The sequence below is a fragment of the Salvelinus fontinalis genome, unplaced genomic scaffold (genome assembly GCF_029448725.1).
Source record: "Salvelinus fontinalis isolate EN_2023a unplaced genomic scaffold, ASM2944872v1 scaffold_0455, whole genome shotgun sequence".
Classification (NCBI taxonomy): Eukaryota; Metazoa; Chordata; class Actinopteri; order Salmoniformes; family Salmonidae; genus Salvelinus; species Salvelinus fontinalis.
In genome coordinates this window covers 130,891-153,846 of record NW_026600664.1, presented here as the reverse complement: position 1 = coordinate 153,846, position 22,956 = coordinate 130,891, and the positions used below count along the sequence as shown (strand labels likewise).

The 22,956-nt window shown below is 44.3% G+C and overlaps 1 protein-coding gene across 1 annotated transcript; it reads left to right on the top strand.

Annotated features, from left to right (window-relative positions):
• Positions 1–3,135: 3,135 nt before the first annotated feature.
• On the top strand, positions 3,136–22,779 carry LOC129846097 (actin-binding LIM protein 3-like; the record flags this gene model as incomplete). The annotated part of the gene is made up of 12 exons (XM_055914089.1): positions 3,136–3,268; positions 4,578–4,688; positions 5,500–5,550; positions 15,468–15,596; positions 15,808–15,881; positions 16,116–16,284; positions 18,181–18,210; positions 18,470–18,522; positions 18,743–18,812; positions 18,927–18,934; positions 19,907–19,987; positions 20,154–22,779. Coding segments are annotated over 12 exons (1,023 nt in total), but the record flags the coding sequence as incomplete, so codon positions are not given.
• Positions 22,780–22,956: the final 177 nt, after the last annotated feature.

Below are 22,956 nucleotides of genomic sequence, written 5' to 3'. Positions count from 1 at the left end.
ATGCTTCAGACAATGATTTCTGCTTTCTTTCTCATGTATTTGTTTTGCAGTCACCTGGGACTCTCTATTCTCAGGTTAGTAACCGTGTTGTTTTACAGTCACCTGGGACTCTCTCATTTCCCTGACGCGTTCAGTAACCGTGTGGTTTTACAGTCACTTGGGACTCTCTATTCTCAGGTTAGTAACCGTGTTGTTTTACAGTCACCTGGGACTCTCTATTCTCAGGTTAGTAACCGTGTTGTTTTACAGTCACCTGGGACTCTCTATTCTCAGGTTAGTAACCGTGTTGTTTTACAGTCACCTGGGACTCTCTATTCTCAGGTTAGTAACCGTGTTGTTTTACAGTCACCTGGGACTCTCTATTCTCAGGTTAGTAACCGTGTTGTTTTACAGTCACCTGGGACTCTCTATTCTCAGGTTAGTAACCGTGTTGTTTTACAGTCACCTGGGACTCTCTATTCTCAGGTTAGTAACCGTGTTGTTTTACAGTCACCTGGGACTCTCTATTCTCAGGTTAGTAACCGTGTTGTTTTACAGTCACCTGGGACTCTCTATTCTCAGGTTAGTAACCGTGTTGTTTTACAGTCACCTGGGACTCTCTATTCTCAGGTTAGTAACCGTGTTGTTTTACAGTCACCTGGGACTCTCTATTCTCAGGTTAGTAACCGTGTTGTTTTACAGTCACCTGGGACTCTCTATTCTCAGGTTAGTAACCGTGTTGTTTTACAGTCACCTGGGACTCTCTATTCTCAGGTTAGTAACCGTGTTGTTTTACAGTCACCTGGGACTCTCTATTCTCAGGTTAGTAACCGTGTTGTTTTACAGTCACCTGGGACTCTCTATTCTCAGGTTAGTAACCGTGTTGTTTTACAGTCACCTGGGACTCTCTATTCTCAGGTTAGTAACCGTGTTGTTTTACAGTCACCTGGGACTCTCTATTCTCAGGTTAGTAACCGTGTTGTTTTACAGTCACCTGGGACTCTCTATTCTCAGGTTAGTAACCGTGTTGTTTTACAGTCACCTGGGACTCTCTATTCTCAGGTTAGTAACCGTGTTGTTTTACAGTCACCTGGGACTCTCTATTCTCAGGTTAGTAACCGTGTTGTTTTACAGTCACCTGGGACTCTCTATTCTCAGGTTAGTAACCGTGTTGTTTTACAGTCACCTGGGACTCTCTATTCTCAGGTTAGTAACCGTGTTGTTTTACAGTCACCTGGGACTCTCTATTCTCAGGTTAGTAACCGTGTTGTTTTACAGTCACCTGGGACTCTCTATTCTCAGGTTAGTAACCGTGTTGTTTTACAGTCACCTGGGACTCTCTATTCTCAGGTTAGTAACCGTGTTGTTTTACAGTCACCTGGGACTCTCTATTCTCAGGTTAGTAACCGTGTTGTTTTACAGTCACCTGGGACTCTCTATTCTCAGGTTAGTAACCGTGTTGTTTTACAGTCACCTGGGACTCTCTATTCTCAGGTTAGTAACCGTGTTGTTTTACAGTCACCTGGGACTCTCTATTCTCAGGTTAGTAACCGTGTTGTTTTACAGTCACCTGGGACTCTCTATTCTCAGGTTAGTAACCGTGTTGTTTTACAGTCACCTGGGACTCTCTATTCTCAGGTTAGTAACCGTGTTGTTTTACAGTCACCTGGGACTCTCTATTCTCAGGTTAGTAACCGTGTTGTTTTACAGTCACCTGGGACTCTCTATTCTCAGGTTAGTAACCGTGTTGTTTTACAGTCACCTGGGACTCTCTATTCTCAGGTTAGTAACCGTGTTGTTTTACAGTCACCTGGGACTCTCTATTCTCAGGTTAGTAACCGTGTTGTTTTACAGTCACCTGGGACTCTCTATTCTCAGGTTAGTAACCGTGTTGTTTTACAGTCACCTGGGACTCTCTATTCTCAGGTTAGTAACCGTGTTGTTTTACAGTCACCTGGGACTCTCTATTCTCAGGTTAGTAACCGTGTTGTTTTACAGTCACCTGGGACTCTCTATTCTCAGGTTAGTAACCGTGTTGTTTTACAGTCACCTGGGACTCTCTATTCTCAGGTTAGTAACCGTGTTGTTTTACAGTCACCTGGGACTCTCTATTCTCAGGTTAGTAACCGTGTTGTTTTACAGTCACCTGGGACTCTCTATTCTCAGGTTAGTAACCGTGTTGTTTTACAGTCACCTGGGACTCTCTATTCTCAGGTTAGTAACCGTGTTGTTTTACAGTCACCTGGGACTCTCTATTCTCAGGTTAGTAACCGTGTTGTTTTACAGTCACCTGGGACTCTCTATTCTCAGGTTAGTAACCGTGTTGTTTTACAGTCACCTGGGACTCTCTATTCTCAGGTTAGTTACCGTGTTGTTTTACAGTCACCTGGGACTCTCTATTCTCAGGTTAGTTACCGTGTTGTTTTACAGTCACTTGGGACTCTCTATTTTCAGGTTAGTAACCGTGTTGTTTTACAGTCACCTGGGACTCTCTATTCTCAGGTTAGTAACCGTGTTGTTTTACAGTCACCTGGGACTCTCTATTCTCAGGTTAGTAACCGTGTTGTTTTACAGTCACCTGGGACTCTCTATTCTCAGGTTAGTAACCGTGTTGTTTTACAGTCACCTGGGACTCTCTATTCTCAGGTTAGTAACCGTGTTGTTTTACAGTCACCTGGGACTCTCTATTCTCAGGTTAGTAACCGTGTTGTTTTACAGTCACCTGGGACTCTCTATTCTCAGGTTAGTAACCGTGTTGTTTTACAGTCACCTGGGACTCTCTATTCTCAGGTTAGTAACCGTGTTGTTTTACAGTCACCTGGGACTCTCTATTCTCAGGTTAGTAACCGTGTTGTTTTACAGTCACCTGGGACTCTCTATTCTCAGGTTAGTAACCGTGTTGTTTTACAGTCACCTGGGACTCTCTATTCTCAGGTTAGTTACCGTGTTGTTTCCAACAGAATGAAGAATAATTTATGTGATCAGTTGTCTGTGGATATGTTGATAGTTGTGTATCTGTCTTTCTTTACCCTTCTCTCTTGTTCTATCACTCTATCCCTGCCTGTCCCTCTTTTTCTTTATTTCTCCCCTACTCTGTCATCCCCCCTCTCCCCAACTCTCTCAACTCCCCTCCCCCTCTTCTCCCTCTCCCTTTAGAAGCTGTATTACAATATAGACAAGAGACAGAGACAGTGTTCCAGCCCTGCCTACATGTACGACTCTCCCTCCGTCAGCCGCCAAGCCATGTCTCCCATCACGCCTCGCTCACCACAGCACTATGGACACCCTGGTGAGTCACACACATGCACACACACGCACGCACACACCAATCAACCAATCAATCAACCTTTCAGTCCATCAAATCATATTGGTGTAGTGTTTTTAACAAAACATTCAAGAGCAGGAGGGTCTAGCCTCAGGTTGCTGTTAAGCACTCTGGAACAAATCTGTTTCTGAAAGTGTTGTACAAATACATTCCTCCTCTTTCTTTCAACCTCCTTCCCTTTCTGGCCTCTGACAGTAAAAACAATAGATAGACGATGCCTTCGCAAAGTATTCACATCCCTTGACTTTTTCCACATTTTGTTACGTTTTAGCCTTATTCTAAAATATATTAAATCGTTTTTTTCCCCTCATCAATCTACACACAATACCCCATATTGACAAAGCAAAAACATTTATTTAGAAATGTTTGCAAATGTATAAATATACAAATAACTGAAATATTACATTTACATAAGTATTCGTACTTTGTTGAAGCACCTTTGGCAGCGATTACAGCCTTGATTCTTCTTGGGTATGACGCTACAAGCTTGGCACACCTGTATTTGGGGAGTTTCTCCCATTCTTCTCTGCAGATACTCTCAAGCTCTGTCAGGTTGGATGGGGAGCGTTGCTGTACAGCTATTTTCAGGTCTCTCCAGAGATGTTAAATCGGGTTCAAGTCCAGGCTCTGGCTGGGCCACTCAAGGACATTTGTAAGACTTGTCCCAAAGCCACTCCTGCCTTCTCTTGGCTGTGTGGTTAGGGTTGTTGTCCTGTTGGAAGGGGAACCTTCTCCCCGGACTCCAATCAAATTGTAGAAACATATCAAGAATGATCAATGGAAACAGGATGCACCTGAGCTGAATTTTGAGTCTCATAGCAAAGGGTCTGAATACCCATGTAAATAAGGTATTTCTGTTTTTTTATTTTCAATAGATTTGCAAATATTTCTAAAAATCAGTTTTCACTTTGTCAATTTGGGGTATTGTATTGTGTGTAGATTGCTGAGGATTTATTTTTTATTAAATCAATTTTAGAATAAGGCTGTAACTTAACAAAATGTGCAAAAAGTCAAAGGGTCTGAATACTTTCCACGGTAGTGACCAGCAGGGGAAGGAGGCTGGTACCGTTCCTTCTAGCTTCCTGTGCTCAGATGGTCCAGTATGCCTTTCCTCAATGCTGTTGAAATGCATTCTGCACCTGATTGGCTCAAGTGATTGGCTGGCAGCCACTGTTAATCACCTTTTCCTTTGGTTCTGATTGGTTGGGAGGGACTGGATGGCAGGACAAAGCCCTTTCTTCATGCTCATGTTTCCTTTGCTGTGATTGGCTAGTGCTGGCTGCAGGCTCTGAGAGTGGCAGGAGTTCACCCTATTACGGCTCGCTGGAGGGGCGGCCTAGTACTCCTACAACATACCACGCCCCCAAGCATTTCCATGTACCAGGTAGGACCACACTTCAACTGTGCCCTAATGGCTCCCTATTCTCTATGGAAGTGCAATAGATTTGGAATCGGGTGCCATTTGGGACGTGCCCTTCTCTTCATCTCCTCATCTTTCCATCTTCTCTTCATCTCCTCATCTTTCCATCTTCTCTTCATCTCCTCATCTTTCCATCTTCTCTTCATCTCCTCATCTTTCCATCTTCTCTTCATCTCCTCATCTTTCCATCTTCTCTTCATCTCCTCATCTTTCCATCTTCTCTTCATCTCCTCATCTTTCCATCTTCTCTTCATCTCCTCATCTTTCCATCTTCTCTTCATCTCCTCATCTTTCCATCTTTTCTTCATCTCCTCATCTTTCCATTTTCTCTCCATCTCCTCATCTTTCCATCTTCTCTTCATCTCCTCATCTTTCCATCTTCTCATCTATCCATCTTCTCTTCATCTCCTCATCTTTCCATCTTCTCTCCATCTCCTCATCTTTCCATCTTCTCTCCATCTCCTCATCTTTCCATCTTCTCATCTTTCCATCTTCTCTTCATCTCCTCATCTTTCCATCTTCTCTTCATCTTCTCATCTTTCCATCTTCTCTTCTCCACTTCTGCTCCTCCTCTATTTGTATATTTCCTCAAACTCTCTTGTTATCAGCTGCGGTCGCTATGGTACGGTATAGCTCTTCCCTTTACCTCCTTCTACCCTTCACTTCCTCCCTCACTCCTCCATGTTTCACATCACTCTTCTCCCTTCTCTCTCTTTCTCCCCTCCCTCCCTCTCTTTCTCCCCTCCCTCCCTCCTCCATCCCTCTCTTTCTCCAGCCTCAGGTGAACCCAACATCTACAGCAAACCTCCCATCTATAAGAGAACGGGTACAGTGGCTTAGCCCCGCCTTATCCTGGCTGTTGTCCCATCAGTGACTGATTGATGTTTTCCGTAGCCAATAGTTTATGGTACAGGGGTTTAGCCCCGCCCTTTAGTCTGCCTGTCTTCCTATCAGTGTAGTAGCCCTTAGTATTGTGCTTGTAAGGTTAGTTCAGGCCTCTTATGAGGCCACAGTGGTAGATGAAGGGTTAGTTCAGGTCTCTTATGAGACCACAGTGGTAGATGAAGGGTTAGTTCAGGCCTCTTATGAGACCACAGTGGTAGATGAAGGGTTAGTTCAGGCCTCTTATGAGACCACAGTGGTAGATGAAGGGTTAGTTCAGGTCTCTTAAGAGACCACAGTGGTAGATGAAGGGTTAGTTCAGGTCTCTTATGAGACCACAGTGGTAGATGAAGGGTTAGTTCAGGTCCACAGTGGTAGATGAAGGGTTAGTTCAGGTCTCTTATGAGACCACAGTGGTAGATGAAGGGTTAGTTCAGGTCTCTTATGAGACCACAGTGGTAGATGAAGGGTTAGTTCAGGTCTCTTATGAGACCACAGTGGTAGATGAAGGGTTAGTTCAGGTCTCTTATGAGACCACAGTGGTAGATGAAGGGTTAGTTCAGGCATCTTATGAGACCACAGTGGTAGATGAAGGGTTAGTTCAGGCATCTTATGAGACCACAGTGGTAGATGAAGGGTTAGTTCAGGCATCTTATGAGACCACAGTGGTAGATGAAGGGTTAGTTCAGGCATCTTATGAGACCACAGTGGTAGATGAAGGGTTAGTTCAGGTCTCTTATGAGACCACAGTGGTAGATGAAGGGTTAGTTCAGGTCTCTTATGAGACCACAGTGGTAGATGAAGGGTTAGTTCAGGCCTCAGTGGGACCCAGCTTCACTCATCTAGTGTAGAATGAAACCAAACCACTAGTTACTGTGGTGTGTTACTGTGGTGTGTTACTGTGGTGTGTGTACTGCGGTGTGTGTGTGTTACTGTGTTGTGAGTGTTATCACGTTATAAGGGTATTATAGAACAGTGCATCACAGGCGTGTGGTTATGGTGTGTTATGAATGAGGGTCAGGAGTTGGTCCTAGTCAGGGAGCGGGAGAGGGAGCGGGAGAAGGAGAGGGAGCGGGAGAAGGAGAGGGAGAGGGAGAGGGAGCGGGAGAGGGAGAGGGAGAGGGAGAGAGAGACATGGGTTCATCCATAGACCACAGGCCTGTTATGTGCTCATTAGTCATTTGATACCTACATGGAAGAGATACTATGATATAGGTTAGATAAATAAAAATGTTAGATAAATAAATAGTGATTAGGACTCGTGGTATTGTAGGGTTGACTTAAAACGTTTCGCTACACTCGCAATAACATCTGCTAACCATGTGTATGTGACCAATAACATCTGCTAACCATGTGTATGTGACCAATAACATCTGCTAACCATGTGTATGTGACCAATAACATCTGCTAACCATGTGTATGTGACCAATAACATCTGCTAACCATGTGTATGTGACCAATAATATCTGCTAACCATGTGTATGTGACCAATAACATCTGCTAACCATGTGTATGTGACCAATAGTATTTGCTAACCATGTGTATGTGACCAATAATATCTGCTAACCATGTGTATGTGACCAATAACATCTGCTAACCATGTGTATGTGACCAATAATATCTGCTAACCATGTGTATGTGACCAATAATATCTGCTAACCATGTGTATGTGACCAATAACATCTGCTAACCATGTGTATGTGACCGATACATTTTGATTTGGAGTGTTTAGTGGCAGTGTTGTATCTTTGTGTTCTGTTATCTTCCATGTTGGTAACAAACACTGTCACACAAACATGTTGGTCTTGGGATGCCAGTAATATCTCGCTTTTCTTTTTATCCCTTTCTCCCTTTCATCGTTTCTGATCACGCTAATTAACTTCCCCCCTTCACTCTGCTTCAAATTTCCCTGATGAACTAACTCACCTCTGTAAGTACCTCTCTCCTCTCTGTCTGTCTGCCTGTCTATTTTCCCGTCTATTGGTCCCTCAACCGGTCTGTTTTCCATCAACATATCTGTCAACCTGTCTGTCTTGCTATCTTCTGTCTCCATGTCCACCCAGTCTATAAACTCTGATCGTCCATTTCTACAAGAAGCCGTTATCTATTGTGGGAAGCTTCCAGACTCACTGTGTAAATAACTCCTCTGTCTAAGCTTTTCAAGTGTGTTTAGTGTCTGTCTGTGTGAGTAAGAGTCAATCCCTCCCTGTTTACACATTCCCCCGTGTGTAAACACCTGTCTGTCTATACCAGCTGACTATCTATCTCCTCTGTCTGTCTGTACCATCTGACTACCTATCTCACCTGTCTGTCTATATGTAACGGATGTGAAATGGCTAGCTAGTTAGCAGTGGTGCGTGCTAATAGCGTTTCAATCGGTTACGTCACTCGCTTTGAGGCCTTGAAGTAGTGGTTCCCCCCGCGGCTTTTGTGGAGCGATGGGTAACGACGCTTCGTGGGTGACTGTTGTTGATGTGGATCTGGATCCAAGATGGCGTAGCAGTGTAGACGTGTTTCTTTAGTCCTCTCGTGTACGTTTGTATTTTTTCGTATTTCTTGTAAATATTTTAACATTTTTTTTCTATCTCTTTTCGATTTTTAATTCGATTATACCTTCCGGTAACCTACCTCACCCAATGTGATACGGAATCGCTATTATTTTTTAACTTTGGAACACTTTCAAGAACCCCCAGTAGCTAACCAGCGAATCAGCTACAAGCTAATTTAGCAATTTTTTTGCCGCTGCTAGCAGCTTTTACCTTCTGCACAGACACCAGCCCTGTTATTAGCCTGGATATTACTCACCAATTTACCAGCATCGGACTGTCTCTCGACAACAACGCCGGATTCCTGCCGTAATCCCTGAGCCACTACTTCTGATCCTCACAGCTAGCTTGCAGCTAGCGCAGCTAGCGCCACTGCCACGAAGCTAGCACCAGTTAGCAAACACAATTCTACAATTCACAACCTCTCTTTCGCCACCGCCATCCGGCTTGGATTCTCTGTCGACACGACCACGTCTGGTCTGCAGACGAATACCCCATCCGCTGTGCCCTCAACCTGCCTCCGTCTGAGCAGACCCCCTCCGTCTGAGCAGACCACCCCCCGGGCTACTAACTTTAATCGCCGCATGCTAGCTTAGTGGAGGCCTCCCTGCTCCATCTACGGCTGCCCCCTGGACACTATGATCACTTGGCTACATAGCTGATGCCTGCTTGACTGTCCATTAATTCACGGTACTCCATTCTGTTTATTTGTGTTTTATCTGTCGGCTCTGTGCTTTATCTCAGGATCTGTGTGTAGTTAATCCGACCCTCTCTGCCTAGTCGTCGCCATTTTTACCTGCTGTTGCTGTGTTAGCTAACTAGCTGCTGTTATCTCACCTGTTGTTTTAGCTAGCTCTCCCAATCAAGACCTGCAACCACTTTATGCCCTATTGTATGTCTCTCTCAAATATCAATATGCCTTGCATACTGTTGTTCAGGCTAGTTATCATTGTTTTGGTTTGCAATGGACCCCGTAGTTCCACTCTCCGTACCTCTGATACCTCCTTTGTCCCACCCCCCACACATGCGGTGACCTCACCCATTGAGACCAGCATGTCCAGAGATACAACCTCTCTTATCATCACCCAGTGCCTGGGCTTGCCTCCGCTGTACCCGTGCCCCACCAGACCCCGGTCTGCACATTATGCCCAGAATCTATTCTACCACGCCCATAAATCTGCTTCTTTTATTCCTTGTCCCCAACGCTCTAGGCGACCAGTTTTGATAGCCTTTAGCCGCACCCTCATCCTACTACTCCTCTGTTCCTCGGGTGATGTGGAGGTAAACCCAGGCCCTGCATGTCCCCAGTCACCCTCATTTGTTGACTTCTGTGATCGAAAAAGCCTTGGCCTCATGCATGTCAACATCAGAAGCCTCCGCCCTAAGTTTGCCTTACTCACCGCTTTAGCACACTCTGCCAACCCTGATGTCCTTGCCGTGTCCGAATCCTGGCTTAGGAAGGCCACCAAAAATTCTGAGATTTCCATACCCAACTATAACACTTTCCGTCAAGATAGAACTGCCAAAGGGGGAGGAGTTGCAATCTACTGCAGAGATAGCCTGCAAAGTTCTGTCATACTTTCCAGGTCTATGCCCAAACAGTTCGAACTTCTAATTTTAAAAATTAATCTCTCCAGAAATAAGTCTCTCACTGTTGCCGCCTGCTACCGACCCCCCTCAGCTCCCAGCTGTGCCCTGGACACCATCTGTGAATTGATCGCTCCCCATCTAGCTTCAGAGTTTGTTCTGTTAGGTGACCTAAACTGGGATATGCTTAACACCCCGGCAGTCCTACAATCTAAGCTTGATGCCCTCAATCTCACACAAATCATCAAGGAACCCACCAGGTACAACCCTAAATCCGTAAACATGGGCACCCTAATAGACATTATCCTGACCAACTTGCCCTCCAAATACACCTCTGCTGTCTTCAATCAAGATCTCAGCGATCACTGCCTCATTGCCTGTATCCGCCACGGGTCCGCGGTCAAACGACCACCCCTCATCACTGTCAAACGCTCCTTAAAACACTTCTGCGAGCAGGCCTTTCTAATCGACCTGGCCCGGGTACCCTGGAAGGATATTGATCTCATCCCGTCAGTTGAGGATGCCTGGTCATTCTTTAAAAGTTACTTCCTCACCATATTAGACAAGCATGCTCCGTTCAAAAAATGCAGAACCAAGAACAGATATAGCCCTTGTTTCACTCCAGACCTGACTGCCCTCGACCTTCACAAAAACATCCTGTGGCGAACTGCAATAGCATCGAAGAGCCCCCGCGATATGCAACTGTTCAGGGAAGTCAGGAACCAATACACGCAGTCAGTCAGGAAAGCAAAGGCCAGCTTTTTCAAGCAGAAATTTGCATCCTGTAACTCCAAAAAGTTCTGGGATACTGTAAAGTCCATGGAAAACAAGAGCACCTCCTCCCAGCTGCCCACTGCACTGAGGCTAGGTAACACGGTCACCACTGATAAGTCCGTGATAATCGAAAACTTCAACAAACATTTCTCAATGGCTGGCCATGCCTTCCTCCTGGCGACTCCAACCTTGGCCAACAGCCCCGCCCCCCCCCCCCCCCCCGCTGCTACTCGCCCAAGCCTCCCCAGCTTCTCCTTTACCCATATCCAGATAGCAGATGTTCTGAAAGAGCTGGAAAACCTGGACCCATACAAATCAGCTGGGCTTGACAATCTGGACCACCTATTTCTGAAACTGTCCGCCGCCATTGTCGCACCCCCTATTACCAGCCTGTTCAACCTCTCCTTCGTATCATCTGAGATCCCCAAGGATTGGAAAGCTGCTGCGGTCATCCCCCTCTTCAAAGGGGTAGACACCCTGGACCCAAACTGTTACAGACCTATATCCATCCTGCCCTGCCTATCTAAGGTCTTCGAAAGCCAAGTCAACAAACAGATCACTGACCATCTCGAATCCCACCGTACCTTCTCCGCTGTGCAATCCGGTTTCCGAGCCGGTCACGGATGCACCTCAGCCACGCTCAAGGTACTAAACGATGTCATAACCGCCATCGATAAAAGACATTACTGTGCAGCCGTCTTCATCGACCTGGCCAAGGCTTTCGACTCTGTCAATCACCATATTCTTATCGGCAGATACAGTAGCCTCGGTTTTTCTAATGACTGCCTTGCCTGGTTCACCAACTACTTTGCAGACAGAGTTCAGTGTGTCAAATCGGAGGGCATGTTGTCCGGTCCTCTGGCAGTCTCTATGGGGGTACCACAGGGTTCAATTCTCGGGCCGACTCTTTTCTCTGTATACATCAATGATGTTGCTCTTGCTGCGGGCGATTCCCTGATCCACCTCTACGCAGACGACACCATTCTGTATACTTCCGGCCCTTCCTTGGACACTGTGCTATCCAACCTCCAAACGAGCTTCAATGCCATACAACACTCCTTCCGTGGCCTCCAACTGTTCTTAAACGCTAGTAAAACCAAATGCATGCTTTTCAACCGTTCGCTGCCTGCACCCGCACGCCCGACTAGCATCACCACCCTGGACGGTTCCGACCTAGAATATGTGGACATCTATAAGTACCTAGGTGTCTGGCTAGACTGCAAACTCTCCTTCCAGACTCATATCAAACATCTCCAATCCAAAATCAAATCTAGAGTCGGCTTTCTATTCCGCAACAAAGCCTCCTTCACTCACGCCGCCAAACTTACCCTAGTAAAACTGACTATCCTACCGATCCTCGACTTCGGCGATGTCATCTACAAAATAGCTTCCAATACTCTACTCAGCAAACTGGATGCAGTTTATCACAGTGCCATCCGTTTTGTTACTAAAGCACCTTATACGACCCACCACTGCGACCTGTATGCCCTAGTCGGCTGGCCCTCGCTACATGTTCGTTGTCAGACCCACTGGCTCCAGGTCATCTACAAGGCTATGCTAGGTAAAGTGCCGCCTTATCTCAGTTCACTGGTCACGATGGCTACACCCACCCGTAGCACGCGCTCCAGCAGGTGTATCTCACTGATCATCCCTAAAGCCAAAACCTCATTTGGACTCCTTTCCTTCCAGTTCTCTGCTGCCTGCGACTGGAACGAATTGCAAAAATCTCTGAAGTTGGAGACTTTTATCTCCCTCAACAACTTTAAAAATCTGCTATCCGAGCAGCTAACCGATTGCTGCAGCTGTACATAGTCCATCTGTAAACTACCCACCCAATTTACCTACCTCACCCCCCATACTGCTTTTATTTATTTACTTTTCTGCTCTTTTGCACACCAGTATCTCTTCTTGCACATGATCATCTGATGATTTATCACTCCAGTGTTAATCTGCTAAATTGTAATTATTCGATTTATTGCCTACCTCATGCCTTTTGCACACATTGTATATAGATTCTCTTTTTTTTCTACCATGTTATTGACTTGTTTATTGTTTACTCCATGTGTAACTCTGTGTTGTTGTCTGTTCACACTGCTATACTTTATCTTGGCCAGGTCGCAGTTGCAAATGAGAACTTGTTCTCAACTAGCCTACCTGGTTAAACCTGTTGGGGATGGGGGCGCTGTTTAGACTATTTATGCTAATTTGGCTAATTTTTTAAACGGCTTCCCACAAAATCCTTGATCGTACAATATGCATATTATTATTATTATTGGATAGAAAACAGTCTATAGTTTCTATAGGAGTTGAAATTTTGTCTCTAAGTGGAACAGAGCCCATTCTACAGCAATTTCCCTGACATGGAGTCAGATTTGAGAAATGTTGGCCACTCTTCTGAAGTCAGTTAAAGGGGCACTGTCGTTGCTATGACTATACGGACACTTCTTACGTCTTCCCCTGGATGCCTTTACGTGATGACGATTCCAACGGGGTCGATTGCGCGTTCACAGGCCCTACAAATGAAAAAACCCTGAAGCTAGTCATTCTTTGGGAGCTGCGTCATGAGCCTAGAGGACACCGGCGCGCACCTGTTCCAAGCGTTAGTTTAGCCTGTTATATTTCTCCGGTCATCTTTTCACTCGTTATAGGAGTTAAAAACATCATAAGGTAGTTAATTTAAAGCGTTTTATAGCAATTTATATCCGTTTAGTGCGATTTTGGGACATTTATTTTTGCAACGATGTGAAAAGTTGGGCACGCTTTTCAGTTCATCCCGAACGCAGTTGACATTTCCACATGGCAAGAGGACAGCTTTCCACCAAAAGACGATTTCTCCCAAGAAAGGATCCTTTGCCCAAGATACTGATGGAAGAACAGCTCAAGGTAGGACATTTTTATTATGATAAATCGTGTTTGTCGAAACATTTTAGTGGCTTAGGACGCCATGTTTTTTGACGTAGCTTCGCTTGGCGCAAACTGTATTGAAAAGTAAGGATAAATAAAAAAATGTAATAACGCAATTGTATTAAGAATTAAATTGTCTATCAATCCCTGTCCACCCTGTATTTTTTAGTCACGTTTATGAGTATTTATGTATAAGAGTAGATCACTGTCTAAGTGGCGCAAGGACTTTTTCTTTACCAGCTTGTCTACATTTCACATTGTCTAACCATGATTTTGGTGGCTAAATATAAACATTTTCGATCAAACTGTATATGCATGTTGTAATGTGATGTTACAGGAGTGTCATCGGAAGAATTCTGAGAAGGTTAGTGAAAAAATTAATATCTTTTGGCGATGTTGACTTTTATCGCTCACTTTGGCTAGAATCAATGCTGGGCTGCTAATTGCTATGTGCTAAGCTAATATAACGATTTATTGTGTTTTCGCTGTAAGACACTTAGAAAATCTGAAATATTGTCTGTATTCACAGGATCTGTGTCTTTCGATTCGTGTATGCTGTGTATTTTTACGAAATGTTTGATGATTAGTAGTTAGGTAAACACGTTGCTCATTGTAATTATTCTAGTCCATTTGTGATGGTGGGTGCAATTGTAAACTATGCCATCTACCTGAAATATGCACTTTTTTCTAACAAAACCTATCCCATACCATAAATATGTTATCAGACTGTCATCTAATGAGTTTTTTTGTTGGTTAGGGGCTATAAATATCTTAGTTTAGCCGAATTGGTGATGGCTACTGGTGTTGGTGGACAAATAAAAGATGGTGGATTATGCTAATGTGTTTTTAGGTAATAGATGTACATCTTTACATATTGTGTCTTCCCTGTAAAACATTTTAAAAATCGGAAATGTTGACTGGATTCACAAGATCTGTGTCTTTCATTAGCTGTATTGGACTTTAATGTGTGAAAGTTAAATATTTTAAAAAAATATTTTTTTTGAATTTCGCGGCACTGGTTTTTCAGTGGGGGGGGGGGGGTGTGCCGCTAGCGCCACGCTGATCCTAGACAGGTTTAAATAAAGGTGAAATTAAATAAAAAGTAAAATAAAAATGTGTGCAGAGGGTCCCTGGTTCGCTATCTGTACCAGTTGACTATCTATCTCAGCTGTCTGTACCAGCTGACTATCTATCTCACCTGGCTGTCTGTACCAGCTGACTATCTCACCTGGCTGTCTGTACCAGCTGACTATCTCACCTGGCTGTCTGTACCAGCTGACTATCTATCTCCTCTGTCTGTACCAGATGACTATCTCACCTGTCTGTACCAGCTGACTATCTCTCTCACCTCTCTGTTTGTACCAGCTGACTATCTCTCTCACCTCTCTGTCTGTACCAGCTGACTATCTATCTCACCTCTCTGTTTGTACCAGCTGACTATCTCTCTCACCTCTCTGTCTGTACCAGCTGACTATCTATCTCACCTCTCTGTTTGTACCAGCTGACTATCTCTCTCACCTCTCTGTCTGTACCAGCTGACTATCTCTCTCACCTCTCTGTTTGTACCAGCTGACTATCTCTCTCACCTCTGTCTGTACCAGCTGACTATCTATCTCCTCTGTCTGTACCAGATGACTATCTATTTCACCTGTCTGTACCAGCTGACTATCTCTCTCACCTCTCTGTTTGTACCAGCTGACTATCTCTCTCACCTCTCTTTCTGTACCAGCTGACTATCTCTCTCACCTCTCTGTTTGTACCAGCTGACTATCTCTCTGAGATCAATCTTTGGACTGAGACTGAAACTAGAATGTAGAATTCACCTTCCGTAAGACTTCCTATACTCTCTTTCCCAGTACAGTATCTTCCTGTGTATGACCTTGGGGTCACTGATGGATCGCTGTGTAACGTAAACTATGTCTTAAATGATACCCTACTCCCTATATAGTGCACTTTCTTTGACTAGGGCCCATAGGGACCACTATATAGGGATAGGATCTTATTTGGGATGCTGTGTTCTTCTGTTAACAGTCCACTCATCTCTCCACAGAAAATCTCCCAGCCACCAAAAGCAGGACCAGCGAAGATCTAATCACATCCTCCAGACTGTCTACCTACTCTCCAGAACCCTACACACAGTCACAGTCTGACTCCTACCCCTATCCCAGCTCCCCTAAAGGTACAACCTACACCCTACAACCTAAACCCTACACCCTAGACCCTACTCATCAGAAGTCTACATACAGTCTGAGTCTATCTACCCTACACACAACTAACAGTTGATTTGTATGTTACCATCGGTGATTATATCTGTCTTTAAAAGACTAAGGCATTTCTAAGGATCTCTCTATATATATCTATCCACCTGTCAATCTAATCTCTTTCCCCAGCTCTCCGTGCTCCTAGGAGAAGGTATTCTACAGGAGGAGATGAAGAGAACTGGAGTCACAGCAGTCTTCAAAGAGTGAAGATCTCTCTCTCTCTCTCTCTCTCTCTCTCTCTCTCTCTTAATATTCCATATTTACTCTGCCTACACATTTATGGAAGATTTGTGGAATAAAATTTGTATTTATTCTCTTCTACTTTCTCTCTCTCTCTCCTTCTTGCTCCCTAAATGCCCCCGCTCTCTCCCCATCTCTCTCTCCATCTCCCCTCTCTCTACCCCCGGTGTGTATCTCTCTCTCTCTCTCTCTCTCAGATCCAGAGTGGTATAGGGAGGATGATCCTAAAGGAGGAGATGAAAGCTAGATCTGGTTGCTACGACAACGACCCTTGGGGCAACACCCGGAATTCCCGCAGCGGCAGCAAGGAGGCTCTCACCACTACCAGCTACAACAGCACCGGCTACAACAACACTGTCAATGGCTGTAAGTGTGTTATGACTGTGTTGTATTGAATCATCTTCACTTTGTTTGTTTTCCTCTTTATCTAACACTCTCCTTCTCCCCCCCGCTCCTCCTCCTCTCCTTCTTCCCCCTGCTCCTCCTCCTCTCCTTCTCCCCCTGCGCCTCCTCCCCCTGCTCCTCCTCCTCTCCTTCTTCCCCCTGCTCCTCCTCCTCCTCTCCTTCTCCCCCCTGCGCCTCCTCCCCCTGCTACTCCTCCTCTCCTTCTCCCCCTGCTCCTCCTCCTCTCCTTCTCCCCCTGCTCCTCCTCCTCTCCTTCTCCCCCTGATCCTCCCCTTCTCCTTCTCCCCCTGCTACTCCTCCTCTCCTTCTCCCCCTGCTAATCCTCTCCTTCTCCCCCTGCTCCTCCTCCTCTCATTCTCCCCCTGCTCCTCCTCCTCTCCTTCTTCCCCCTGTTCCTCCTCCTCTCCTTCTTCCCCTGTTCCTCCTCCTCTCCTTCTTCCCCCTGTTCCTTTTCCTCTCCTTCTCCCCCCTGCTCCTCCTCCTCTCCTCCCTCCCCCGTCCCTTTTCTACTCCTCTCATCCAGGCTTTCCAAGCCTCATTGCTGCTTTGATGTGCAGTATTTATCTCAGTGCATCATGGGTACTCAGCATGTTCTGCTCTGTTTGTTTGTTTGAAACCAAAGACAGTACAGTATGAAGATAGGCAGAAACTGCTTCTCCAATAGAAATCCCTGATCATGCTTGTAGGCGATATCATGGCGACATTGGCTAGCTAAGCTCATGTGCAGAAACACATCATCTCGTGTGGGACTGAGCATGTGCAGGCCGTCAAATCAAAGACCCACCTTCAATATAAAGTTGTTTTTAACAAAAATGATAAGATGTCAGTTTGTCACTTTCACGAGGTTGGAGTAATAACATGTTCAACTAGTGACGACATTGGCTCTGATCTAGGTTGTGCCTGTAGATAGAGAAAATGAACAGCTAATGAAGAATTTTTCATTGACTTCTCAAACCCCAAACCCCGGACTGGTTTGATTGGTCTGTTTCACAAGTGTTCCTGTAAGTCCCTGATGTTGCACCTCTGGGTTTAGAAATGCTGTGGTGAAAGTCCTCTAAATGTCAAATCTTTCAGGAGGTCCTCTCTCTCTCTGTCTCTTTCTGTCTCTCTCTGTCTCTCTCTCTGTCTCTTTCTGCCTCTCTCTGTCTCTCTCTCTGTCTCTTTCTGTCTCTCTGTGTCTCTCTCTCTCTGTCTCTCTCTGTCTCTTTCTGTCTCTCTCTATCTCTCTCTTTCTGTCTCTTTCTAAGTCTCTCTTTCTGTCTCTTTCTGTCTCTCTCTGTCTCTCTCTGTCTCTCTTTCTGTCTCTCTCTTTCTGTGTCTCTCTCTCTCTCTCTCGGTCTCTTTCTGTCTCTCTCTATCTCTCTCTTTCTGTCTCTCTCTGTCTCTTTCTGTCTCTCTCTGTCTCTCTCTCTCTCTCTGTCTCTTTCTGTCTCTCTCTTTCTGTGTGTCTCTCTCTCTCTCTCTGTCTCTTTCTATCTCTTTCTGTCTCTCTCTATCTCTCTCTTTCTGTCTCTCTCTTTCTGTCTCTTTCTGTCTCTTTCTGTCTCTCTCTGTCTCTCTCTCTCTCTCTCTCTGTCTCTTTCTGTCTCTCTCTCTGTCTCTCTCTCTCTGTCTCTTTCTGTCTCTCTCTTTCTCTGTCTCTCTCTCTCTGTCTCTTTCTCTGTCTCTCTCTCTCTGTCTCTTTCTGTCTCTCTCTCTCTGTCTCTTTCTGTCTCTCTCTATCTCTCTCTTTCTGTGTCTCTCTCTCTATCTCTCTCTTTCTGTCTCTCTCTATCTCTCTCTTTCTGTCTCTCTCTCTCTTTCTGTCTCTCTAATCTAATCTCACTAATGCTGTTTTCCTTGGGTTCTCTTCCTCAGCTCCTCGATCCCATTACAGCTTAGACAGTGGTGAGTACAACAGTAAAACAGTATTACATACATAACATACTGTACCACCTTATATTAAATATATGTATTTGTAAACGTCGCCCTCTACTGTGCAGTGATGAGTGAGACATGAATGCACATTCAGTTGGTTGTAAATCTCTTTCCTGATTTACTCTGATATATTTACATTTATATATGACCCCCAACTGTAAAGCAGTTGTGACAACTTCTGTAAATATATAAATGTATCGTATTGATTGAATGCTTTCCTGTGTTCCAGACTCGTACAAGTCAGCCTCTCTACCAGGATACAGGCGGAACGGTGTCAACAGGGTGACAATCAACACTATAATATCCTTTATCTATACTGTTATGATCAAATCTCTTGAGATTAAAATATATTTTGGTAGAAAGACACATTTCTTGGAGGCAGCGACCAAACATTCTTTACATAGAAGGCTGTAATTCAAGTTTATCTCCTAGTTGTCATGAAAGCTTACTTGACAAACACAGCTGTAGCATCACTAACAGGTCTATATGTGTATCCCTGCAGCCCCAGAGTGCAGCCCCAGACTACTACCAGCAGTATGACAGCAGCAGTGACGTCAACTGGGGAACCAGAGGTAGAAGTGATGTATAGCCACCCTGGGTTCAGGTCTCAATACATTTATAACATTGTGGGATTTCCTTATTGCAGGATTGTAATCAGGTATTTTTTCTATTTTTCTCTCCTGCAGAATACATGGTAAGGGTCTGAAAGTTGGTTGGAAAGTGGAGTGTCAAGCAGTATTCTACAATAACCAGCACGATGTTAGACTGTGTTCTCCAAGTGGTGTGTTATGAACCACTGGTGAGGAGAAAGACAATTCCTACTGGATCACAAAGACTGTGGTTTGTTCATGCAAGGCACTAGGACACTATAGGCCAGTATAGCTGCTCTCTCTCATTCCTGGCTCAATGACCCTACCAGAGGGCAGCAGTAGAGTCATGGCATCCTGCCCTGGTCTGCACTATTCAAAAGGTTATAGGTCACAGGCCAGCTTCCACATTCAGGACCTGGGCCCTGTTTGAATACTTTAAAAATACACCCTCCCTTCCTTGAAGTAATCACTGATCTAACACAAATGAATAACTTTAAGAAATTGTTCTGTCACATAGCTTTCACCCAGTTATGTCAGATTAGGAATTCCTTCAAGGGAGAGAGGAAGGAAGAATGCTTTCTCAAAGAATTCTAACAGGACATGGGCTGACAGGACAAAGAGCTTCCGAGTCAAGAGGTCACTGGACATTTCTTTCAGCCCTCCCAATAGAGGGTTGTTGACCTTTGGATGAACATTGTGTCACAAATGAAGCATCAGGAAAATTCTGCTTCCTGTCCATATGAGGATAGGGTAGGAGAGACTTCCTGAGAGAGAAATGGAAGGACTGCCAATAATCATCTCATTCTATAGAACACCTCTGCTATGTTCCATACAATGGGTTCTATGTTGTGATTACAAAGGAAACAGCGGTGTTATGACTGAGACAGCTGCTGAAGCTGTTAACCTGAGATATGTGGTTTGTGGTCAATTCCATTTCACTTCAATCAATTCAGGAAGTAACATGATATTTCAAGGATTATCAGAATAGGAATTGGAATTTAACTATACTTCCTGATTTGACCCCAACCCTGTTAACTACATATATCTTCTACCTCTATCTGACCTGTCTGTTGCAGGTTTACCCATATGAAGTACTGATCGTGACTACCAGGGGGAGACACAGACTGCCTAAAGACGTAGATAGAGCCAGACTAGAGGTGAGGTTCTGACCTGGCTTAGTTTGGTGGTTGATATTTCATTAAATAATCTGTTCAATGGTGCCTCCTATCCTTGCTTCTAGCTAAAGGTCAATAATCCAGACATGATCCACATAGTCTACATGAGTCCTACCACAGTGTCTACCTGTGTTTCTCTGTCTTCCAGCGTCACCTGAGTCCAGAGGAGTTCCTACAGGTGTTTGGGATGGCCGTGGCAGAGTTTGACCGGCTGGCTCTCTGGAAGAGGAATGAAATGAAGAAACAGGCCCGACTCTTCTAACCATGTAGAAAACATTGAGAGAGAAACTGTTCTAAATAAAGAGGGCGAGAGACTGTTAATGACAACAGAGAAAGAGAGCGATGTAGAGAGAGAGACAGTTAATGACAACAGAGATGGAGAGAGAGAGAGACTGTTAATGACAACAGAGATGGAGAGCGATGTAGAGAGAGAGACAGTTAATGACAACAGAGATAGAGAGTGATGGAGAGAGAGACTGTTAATGACAACAGAGATAGAGAGTGATGTAGAGAGAGCGACAGTTAATGACAACAGAGATGGAGAGAGAGAGAGACTGTTAATGACAACAGAGATGGAGAGAGACTGTTAATGACAACAGAGATGGAGAGAGAGAGAGACTGTTAATGACAACAGAGAAAGAGAGCGATGTAGAGAGAGAGACTGTTAATGACAACAGAGATGGAGAGAGAGAGAGACTGTTAATGACAACAGAGATGGAGAGCGATGTAGAGAGAGAGACAGTTAATGACAACAGAGATAGAGAGTGATGGAGAGAGAGAGAGACTGTTAATGACAACAGAGATGGAGAGAGACTGTTAATGACAACAGAGAAAGAGAGCGATGTAGAGAGAGAGACTGTTAATGACAACAGAGATGGAGAGAGAGAGAGACTGTTAATGACAACAGAGATGGAGAGCGATGTAGAGAGAGAGACAGTTAATGACAACAGAGATAGAGAGTGATGGAGAGAGAGAGAGACTGTTAATGACAACAGAGATGGAGAGAGACTGTTAATGACAACAGAGAAAGAGAGCGATGTAGAGAGAGAGACTGTTAATGACAACAGAGATGGAGAGAGAGAGAGACTGTTAATGACAACAGAGATGGAGAGCGATGTAGAGAGAGAGACAGTTAATGACAACAGAGATAGAGAGTGATGGAGAGAGAGAGACTGTTAATGACAACAGAGATGGAGAGAGAGAGACTGTTAATGACAACAGAGATAGAGAGTGATGGAGAGAGAGAGACTGTTAATGACAACAGAGATAAAGAGTGATGGAGAGAGAGAGACTGTTAATGACAACAGAGATGGAGAGAGAGAGAGACTGTTAATGACAACAGAGATGGAGAGAGAGAGACTGTTAATGACAACAGAGATAAAGAGTGATGGAGAGAGAGAGACTGTTAATGACAACAGAGATAGAGACTGTTAATGACAACAGAGATAGAGAGTGATGGAGAGAGAGAGGTCTTACATCAGAATGAGAGAGTTGCGGCAGACAGACAGACAGACAGACAGACAGACAGACAGACAGACAGACAGACAGACAGACAGACAGACAGACAGACAGACAGAGAGAGAGAGAGAGGGGGAATGTGTAATCTCACTGCCACAAACTGAACTAAACCCTCCCCACCACTGCCCAGGGTCAAAAGAGCGAGAGACAGAGCGAGAGACAGAGCGAGAGACAGAGCGAGAGACAGAGCGAGAGACAGAGGGAGAGACACGAAGGTCAGGAGACTTTTGTCTTTGCCTTACTATTGTGGATTATTTTATACATTATGAGTGTGCAGCACCAGCAACCTAAGTGACTAGATTGTAGATATCATTTACACCACTTTATCAGAATGAATGAAGGAATTAATGGATGGACGAATGAACATACAATGCTTTTGTTTTTTAAATGGATGCTTATTGATGATAATTTCTCCTTCCACTTTACTACTTGTATCTTGTGGTTTACAGTGAGGCTGGCAGCATGCCCATCTTTTAATGACATCATACCTATCTTTTAATGACATCATATCTGTATTCCAATGACATCATGAAATGATTTTTCTGAGAATGAAAACATTGCGTCACATTGTGAATATGTACAGTATAAAATAAGGCTTTTTGTCCACCAGATATGATAACTATTCACGCAACGATAGGCTAAAGACTGGATGTATTCACTGTCAGGAAAACAAAGACATGCTAGACCTACCTGCTGTAGCGTTGTGATAGAGAGAACAGTATTGCTTACACGAAGGGATAATGTCAGTCTTTAGTTGAATTTAGAATACGTATTCACCTTGGATCATTGCATAAACAAACATGAAATAAAGTTTGTATTGCAGACATGAAATGAGAAGTGTGCAGCTTGATTCTACAACAGGTTAACATACAGTTAGAGACTACAGTTGTTTGATTCTACAACAGGTTAACATACAGTTAGAGACTACAGTTGTTTGATTCTACAACAGGTTAACATACAGTTAGAGACTACAGTTGTTTGCCGTTATGAAGACGTATCCAGTCACAATACATGGGTTGCAGATAAACATGCATAACACAATATTCAGAGGGTTGCTTTCCTTGACACAGATGAACCCTGCTCCTGGGCTGAAAACATGTTTCATACGGGGATGCATTCTTCTTAGTTCTGGTCTTATTTTATCAGTTGTATAATTAGTTTTTTTTTTTTAACTACTTAACATACTGTAACTATCTCCTTGGTATTTACAGTTACATCATGTATGATTTATTCCAATAAAATGCTGTTTTCATGTGTATGTGACTGTCAATCGATCAATCAATGAATGAATATGTGTGTGTGTATGTATGTTGTACTTCTGCATCATGGGGTGAACCCACAACTATCTGTGCCATCAAGACTCAGACCTTTTTGCAGTTAGAGGTAGGTAGGAAGGGTTATTGCCATACTGCTCTTTGAAGGTACTAGCTTTA